Source organism: Tupaia chinensis, unplaced genomic scaffold, assembly GCF_000334495.1.
Source record: "Tupaia chinensis unplaced genomic scaffold, TupChi_1.0 Scaffold000046_3, whole genome shotgun sequence".
NCBI lineage: Eukaryota > Metazoa > Chordata > Mammalia > Scandentia > Tupaiidae > Tupaia > Tupaia belangeri.
The window spans coordinates 5,992,694-6,001,382 of record NW_006159504.1 but is presented as its reverse complement, the minus strand read 5'-3'; the positions used below and the strand labels follow the sequence as shown (position 1 = coordinate 6,001,382).

The 8,689-nt window shown below is 42.8% G+C and overlaps 1 protein-coding gene across 3 annotated transcripts in view; it reads right to left on the bottom strand.

Moving 5' to 3' along the window:
• ATP6V1H (ATPase H+ transporting V1 subunit H) overlaps positions 1-8,689 on the bottom strand; it is a 137,909-nt gene that overhangs the window by 118,684 nt on the left and 10,536 nt on the right. For all 3 annotated transcript variants that reach the window (XM_006140886.3, XM_006140887.3, XM_027773809.1), the window contains exons 2-3: positions 8,518-8,620; positions 5,649-5,738 (exon numbers count right to left, since the gene is read on the bottom strand). In XM_006140886.3, the coding sequence (XP_006140948.1) occupies positions 5,649-5,738; positions 8,518-8,620 (193 nt within the window). The remainder of the gene's footprint in view (positions 1-5,648; positions 5,739-8,517; positions 8,621-8,689) is intronic.

Below are 8,689 nucleotides of genomic sequence, written 5' to 3'. Positions count from 1 at the left end.
GGGGGGATGGTCACGCCGCAATCCCTTCTCCTCCATTCTCCTCTCGGGATCTTGGGCACACACGTACACGTGCCCAGCGTGAGTTTTAAGCCACCGGGTCCAGGACGCAAACCGCGGTCGACTACGTGGGAGTCCAGCGACATAGCCATTACGCTAACTGCTGGTTCCCTCAGGCTGCACCTTTGCAGCGGTTCCCAAAGTTGTCTGGAAGCTCTGCCAACACCGATGTGTAAGCACCCTGACCTCAGAGGAAATCCGCATCGGGAGGGCACAAGTCAGGTGACCACAAGTCAGGTGAAGCTGGAGGACCAGCAGGAAGCACCACCAACCCATGGGCAGGCGAGGGACACAAGGGACACGTTCCAAATGTTCACGGGATAGAGGGACAGCAAAAACATCTTACATTAGCAGTCAGTAGAAGATCTGAGTAGGTGTGTTCTTAGTTCAAATCACACAAACACCTTTCACCTAAATGCCCTCTGCATTTCACTGACTGAAATCCACTTTCCGGGTCATTAAATGAATACAGTTACCAAGTAGCAATATTCAGGAAGACTGCAAATGACCTCATAAACAATGATTTTCATTTCCAGATCAACATTTCATTCTTTTTAAATACATTCATATTAATATTTTTCTTTTTTTTCATTTTAATATTAATCTGTGCTAGGCTACCTATCTGAGGAATAGACTACCATCTCCTTAAGTAATGAATCATTTAAGTCTCGATTAGTCATTGAAATAGTTATAATAACGACTCTACCAAAAAAATTCAAAATTCAGGCAGGCCGTGACTCCATCATTGGTGGAAGCGCTCAGGCTTCGACCCTTAAGAGAACAGGGGATGTCCTTCCAGTCAGGTACGCTCAGTGATCACACATGAGACCCAGGTACATAATACAACCAAATCCTCAAAAACAGGTATAAAAGTCAAACATGAAGAAAAAGCAAGCCTGCCAAAAGTATTCAGAAGTGGTAAGAATGAAACAATTGGGTTAAAATAAGGAAAAATTTTAGTTATAATTTTTTAAGCAGCACAAGAACTTGAACAGTAAAGGTATATGACAATTTCTCAATGTAACTAAAATTTTACAGATAAAATCAAGTGCTAAAATACATTGAGCTGGGGGCCAGCAGGTGGCATGATGGTTATAGTGTTGGACTCCTACATGGCCAGCCATGGTTTAAGTCAGGGACCAGCGGCTGGAAAATCACACAGGACACACATACGTGCATGTCCCAAATCCTGAGAGGAAAATGAAGGAGAAAGGGTTGCAACATGGCCAGTCCCCTGGGAGGGTGGGAAGTGGTTTCTCACCTTCCTTCTCTCTGTCTCTCTCTGGTGAGTATATGTGCCCTATAGCAAAAACTTAAATACATATATGTATATACATACACGCGCACACACAAAAAGACATATATATATATATATATATACACACACACATATACAGAAAACATATATACACATATATAAAATGATCACCAAGAGAGTCATGATGTATTTTTCTATGTATTTCTATGCAAAAATGTATCATGACTTTCTCAACAACCCAATAAATACACACATGCATATATTTTGAGCTGGTGGGTGAGGATAACAGCGATCTAAATCTGGATTTCTCCACTGACCCTTCATAAATACAGGTCACCAAAAAGAATAATAAAAAGATATAAAACACACCATTGGAATAATAAGAGACACATTTCTAATTAATCATAAAAACTAAGCAACAAATTCCAGCAAAGCTATCTCTCGCATTCCCACCTCAACGCTTCTGGAGCAGTAGATATAACTAAAAAATGTGTAGAAGATACAAGCTCAAAAGAATCTATAATCACCACCAGAAAATAAACACATTAACTGTGAAGTAAATGGAAAAGACTTCTTGTAGACCAGTGCACTGAATAAAGGAAGAGGTAACATTTTTGAAAAGACATTATCACTTCCTGGAAGAGAAGAAGATAAAAAGAGACTGAGAGCATCCTTAGGAGGCTGGGTGGTAGAAAGGAAAAAAAAAAAAAATAAGGCCCTACAAGACAAAAAATAGGACTTTCCTCCTCCCGCCCCCCACAAAAAAAAAAATCAAAGGATATACAATCAGCCCTCCTGGGACCAGCAGTTAGCATAATGGCTATGTCGCTGGACTCCCATGTAATCAACCACGGTTTGAGTCCCGGACCCGGCAGCTTAAACTCACGCCGGGCGCATGTGCATGCATGCCCAAGATCCCAAGAGGAGAATGGAGAAGAAGGGATTCCGGCATGGCCATCCCCCCTGGGGGGTGATTTCTCGCTTTCTATCTCTCTGTCTCTCTCTGTCTGTCTGGAGAATGCACACACCCTATAGCGAAAACCACTCAAAAAAAAAAAAAAAAAAAACCAATCAGCCCTCCTACCAAAAGAAAGCTATCCATTAAAGAAAATGTACCTGCTACAAAAGACCAGAGGGTACTCCTAGGCTTGTAAGCCACCCACGCTGTGATGTGAATAGATAAAAGCAGCCTGAATTTACACACAGCTATCACAAAAAGAAAATAGAAGATGTTCATCAAATATCTCAGATGACAAAATTATTTTCTGAAAAAAAAAAAAAAAAATGAAGCAAAAGAAAACTGAAACCTATAAATCAAAACTGAATTAAATGTCCTCAAAGAAACATGTGGAAAAACGAAAACCCACCCTGAATCAGAAACTCAAAACCAAAATTAAGAAATCACCCCTAAACAAGGAAAATAAGAGCTAATTAAATTAAGAGGAATGAAAGGAAAAGAGAAAAATGGTCTCAAAAACTAAAACTAAATTATCAGATGCGCTAAAGAGAAGAGACTCAAAAATCAAAGAACTGCAAGCCAAGGGTTCTGTTACTCAAACTGTCTGCAAGTATGAAAATTATAAAAAAATTTTTTCTCAAATGCACAACTTAGAGACTACTGTTCCCACAAGATCTTCTTAAAGAATACACTGGCAGATCCGCTTTCCCAATCAAGAGAGCGCTAGAAAAACCTGAGCATAAGGAGCAGTGTGAAAATCTAGTATAACAAAAGAAAGGTGGGAACAAGTGCAGAATAACAATACATAAATGCTACCTGTTCTGAGAAAGCTTTAAAAATGCAACTTTAGGGACCAGCAGTTGGTGTAATGGCTACGTTGCTGGATTAATCTGTAGTCAACAGCGGTTTGCGTCTCAGACCCTGTGGCTTAAACTCACGCTGGGCACGTGTGTGTGCGCGTACGTGCCCAAGAGTCCGAGAGGAGAACGGAGGAGAAGGGATTGCAGCGTGGCCATCCCCCCAGGGGGTGATTTCTCACTTTCTGTCTCTGTCTTTCTGGCGAGCGCATGCGCCCTATAGCAAAACCTCTCCAATAAAAAAAGTACAAACAAAAGTATCACAGAGAATAAAACAGTAAATGTGACCCACTGCACACTGTAATACTAATAGAGTTGAGATTGAACTTAGTAATATTCATAACTACAGATGGTTTAATTTACCTATATTAAAGAAAAAGGTGCTCAACTGACAAGGACAGACCCACTCTACCAGGATAAGAGGGGCTCGACAACCTGTCACAGAAGACGTGCAAATACCAAAGGGGCAACTGGAAAGAGCCCAGCGGTGCCAAAAAAAAAATAAACTGAGAGTTACGGGTGCATCATGGTTTTTACTGCCTATGTGTACGTGTAGTAACTGAAGGCGCAAGTGCGTGTGATATACATATGACCACAGCCTACACTGCAACTCACGGCGTCTTCATACTAGATGGAATCCTGTACAAAACCAAGATAACCAAGGCAGACTGTAACAACCCCATTTTTCTAAACTGTCCTTTTAAAAAATAATTACTTATTTTAATTTATATATTTATGTATTTATTTTAATTTGACCAGAGAGAGAGAGAGGGAAAGTGAAAAAGCAAGCTGCCAGGTCCTGGACTTGAACTGAGGTCAGTGATATGGGGATCTAGCTCCCCAACCACACCACCACCTGCCACCCCTAAACCACACTGTCTTAAAGAAGTGCTGAGAGAGACCTAGGTCGTACTAAGATAGACCTGACTCAGTCGAGGCTTGCGACTGATCCTGCCTCACATTAGAAAATCACACAGGGTGGGACCAGCAGTTACCGTAATGGCTATGTCACTGGATTCCCATGTAGTCAACTGCTGTTAGAGTCCCGGACCCGGTGGCTTAAACTCACGCCGGGCACATGTGTGTGCATGCCCAAGATCCCGAGAGGAGAATGGAGGAGAAGGGATTGCAGTGTGGCCATCTCCCTGGGGGGTGATTTCTCGCTTTCTGTCTCTCTGTCTCTCTCTGTCTTTCTGGTGAGCACACGTGCCCTATAGCAAAAACTTCTCCAAAAAAAAAAGAAAGAAAATCACACAGGGGCCGGCAGGTGGTGTGGTGGTTAAGATGCTGGACTCCCACGTGGCCGACCATGGTTCGAGTTCTAGACCTGGCAGCTTGAGAATCACACCTGTGCATGTACATTTCTGCCCAAAATCCCAGGAGGAAAGTGGAGAAGGGATTGTGTCATGGCCATCCCCCAGGGGGGTGATTTCTCACTTTCCCTCTCTCTCTCTCCAGCCAGCACACAAGCCCTGTGGCTAAAACCTTAGTGTGTGTGTGGGGGGGGGGCCTCTACAATCCTGTGATGCTTGGCCCCCAAGAAGTGCCATTATTTCCAACCTTTGTCTCGGCAACTAGCACAGCCCATAGTGAACAGCAGACCATCAGTAATTGTTTTTTTCTCTTTTTTTTTTGGAGAGGTTTTTGCTATAGGGTGCGTGCACTCACCAGACAGACAGAGACATAGAGACAGAAAGCGAGAAATCACCCCCCAGGGGGGATGGTCACGCCGCAATCCCTTTTCCTCCATTCTCCTCTCGGGATCTTGGGCACGCACGCACACGCGCCCGGCGTGAGTTTTAAGCTACCAAGTCCAGGACGCGAACCATGGTCAACCACATGGGAGTCCAGCGACATAGCCATTATGCTAACTGCTGGTTCCCAGTAATTGTTTTTTTCTTGTAATGTGACAGAACAATGCTCCCTAAGAGCCCAGACTGACACTTGTCCAGTTTAAGACGTGCAGGGATGCAGCAGCTGGCTGGCCTGTCCCGTAAGAACTGCTCTGCGTACCGAGATTCTCTGGTATAAAATACAAAATCTTGAATGAAGGAGACCCCTCTGTACTCAGGGACAGCAAAGCAACAGCCAGTCATTTAATGCAACTGGAAGATTCAGATGAGAAGTAAAGCTATCCTCAGAGGGAACAAAAGCCCTGAACCCCACTTGGGCATCAGAGTCTGTTGATGGATTAAAAAGAAGAAGCCATATCAACAATAAATGCACACGACATCCAGAAAGCCTCAGGTGATTCACCAAACTCTGCTGACGTCCAACAAAAAACTCTGAGCAACCTCACAAGAATACATACTGATTACTTGATGTCCTCAAAACAACAATAATAGCCTGTGGGCATTTCCATCTCCGATTATCAGCGAATTATAATTCACACAGTAAGAAAAATACATTACAGCACTGGCTCCTGTCTAGCGTGCAGTAGTTGGGACCTTACGAAAATGTAGTTGCTGTGAGGTACATAAGAAAAACGAAGTCCCCAGATGTGTAAGGATATACCTACCTGGAGCATATCGTCAACCATGGTTAGGATGTACTGAACCGTCTGCTCTTTAGAGATGTGCGTCATCAGATTGATAAACGTTTTAGCACACTAGGAAAAAAAGAAAAGAATGTTAATTATTGTTTTCAGTTGTAAACACAACAATTTCATGGACTTTCGTAAGACATTATTTCTCTTTCAGAGATTAGAATACAAATGCTATTAACTAACAGATTTTAATTAAGGAAAATTCATATCATTTCCTTTGTTTGTAAAATTTCCAGAAGGTCGGTGTAATATCCAGAGAAAGAAAGACGGGAAGAGAGAGAGAGCACCCCCGTGGGGCATGGCCACACTGCAATCCCTTGGCCTCCATTCTTCCGTGCAGTCAGGGCGTGGGACGTGCACACACACGTGCCCAGCAGGTTCCTCAGGCTGCAGGAACCAGGATTCAGAATGTGCTCAGCCATATGGATCCAGCTTCCCTTCACCACCAGGCTGCAGGACCAGCCCAGAAAACGTGTATCTCTCAGATCTGTTGTGGTAAAGCATGGGAGGACTTTACAATGACTTGCATCAGACTTGATCATTTTAATGATCAAGTAAATATTCACTATGTTTTTTTAAATTTATTTTACTTTTTACTTTTTTGGTCACAGGACACGTACGCTTGCCAGACAGAGACAGAGACAGGGAAAGTGAGATATCACTAAAGTGAGAAATCATCCCCCAAGGGAGATGACCACGCCACAGTTCCTTCTCCTCCATTCTCCTCCAGGAACCTTGGGCATGCACATACATGTGCAAACATGATTTTCAAGTCACCAGATCCAGAACTCAGACCACAGTCAGCCATGTGTGAGTCTAGCACCTTAACCATGACACCTGCTGACCCAGTGTTCACTATTTTTAAATAGACATGCCTAGCAACTATCAATTCTTTTTTTTTTTTTTTTGAGAGGTTTTTGCTATAGGGCACGTGCACTAGCCAGAAAGAGAGACAGAGAGATAGAAAGCAAGAAATCACCCCCACGGGGGCGGGGTCCTGCCACAATCCCTTCTCCTCCATTTTCCTCTCAGAATCTTGGGCACACACGCACACGCGCCCAGCATGAGTTTAAGCCACTGGGTCTGGGACACGAACCACAGTTGACTACATGGGAGTCCAGCAACATAGCCATTACATCAAGTGCTAGTCTTGTATGAATTCTTTTTTAAAAAGAATTACTTATCTAATTTATTTGTCTTTTTTTAAATTTGCTTCAAAGCATGTAAGTTCATCAGAGAGAGAGAGAGAGAAGGTGCACACATGATCTTCAAGACACCAGGTCCAGGACTCAGACCACAGTTGACCCCATAGGAGTCCAGCACCTTCTCCACACCACCTGCTGGCCCCGTGTCTATCAATTCTAGATTATGCATGACAGCATAAAGTTAGGTAGACAATCAAACCTTACATGGCTTTGGGTGTTTCATCGTTTTATTGTGCCCACTGAGAAGCAGAACACTAGAGCAACAGGAGTATGGAGGCGGGAATCAGAAGGCCTGGGCCGTCCTTAATCTACGACTCGCCAGCTATACGACAATCTCTGGACTTCAGTACAGGCTGGAGCCAGCAATCTGTTACCCACCGATTTCCCAGGACTGTTGTCAGGAACAGACCAAGCACATAAGGCTCCTTCAGCCAAACAGAGCCTATGTCAGAAAACAGGATGGGCGGGGAAACTGCATCTATTCTGGGCCAGGCTCTAAACTCAGTATATAAATCAAATAGGAGCCAATCAACATCATCCTATAAAATTCTTTAAATCGGCCAAAAAACAGTTTCATGTGTATGACACCATTCAGTAATAGGGTTGGAGTCATACGTTAAAAAACTATCACCACCCTGAGGCCAGCAGGTGGTTTGGTGGTTAAGACGCTGGATTCCACATGGCCAACCACAGACTGAGTCCTGGACCAGGCAGCTTGAAAATCACTCCAGACATGTGTGGATGTGTACCCAAAATCCCAAGAGGAGAATGGAGGAGAAGGGACTGCAGCATAGCCATCCTCCTGGAGATGATCTCTCATCTCCCTCCCCAGCTGGCCCCCTGGCAAGTATATGTGCCCATAGCAAAAGTTTTTAATTAATTAATCAATTAATTAATGAAACGAAATAAAAAGGACCTTCCATAAACACACACACTTCAAGCAGGCCTGTGACCTAGAGGTTAAGAGAACTGGGTCTGAAATGGTAGTTGGAGTCCCAGACCCGGCAGTCTGAAAAACATACCAGGTGTATGTGCATGTGTGTCCAAAATCTCGACAGGACAGAGAAATGGAGAAGACTGCAATATGGCCTTGTCCCACTGGGAAAGGTGCTTTCTCTTTCTATCTCTCTGTATCTCTGTTTGTCTCTGGCAAGCACATATACCCTTCAACAATTAATTTAAAAGAAAGCTTCAAACAAGATACAAATAATTAACAAACAAATGGGGAAAATATAATTCCACTGTAATCAAAGTAATATGTTAACCCTTTTAATATGGAAAATTCAAATATTTTTATTTCAAACATTACTAATGAGACTACAAAGTGGAAAAGATGTTCTAAAATAGTTAAGCAACTTTTAAATTTGAACTTTGAAACAGTCATTTCTCTGCTATTATAGAAATCTGCTCTAAGACGACACTCAAATACAGAAAAGGACAGTGATATAAACATACTCGGTATTACATTTTTTTCCAAAATTAACTAAGAAAACTAGAACTCTCTTAAAGCCTTCCAGTGAAAGGGTTTTTAGTTAAACTATGGTGTTTACCTACAACTGACTATCCCATAATCACTAAGATCTTTCTGGAATGTTCGATGACGCAGGGAACTGTTCGTGATACAATATGCACATCACCTGGCTGCCTTCAGTTTGAAGCATCTCTTGCTTCTCTTCAGGACTTCTTTTCATTTCGAACCTCTGAATAAATTCACAGTCTTCAGCGGAAATCATCTGCCCCCTGGAAAGTGAGAATAAGTAGTTCTATTCAGTAAGAGGGAAACAGCTACCAGGAGCAGAGGAATCCCCT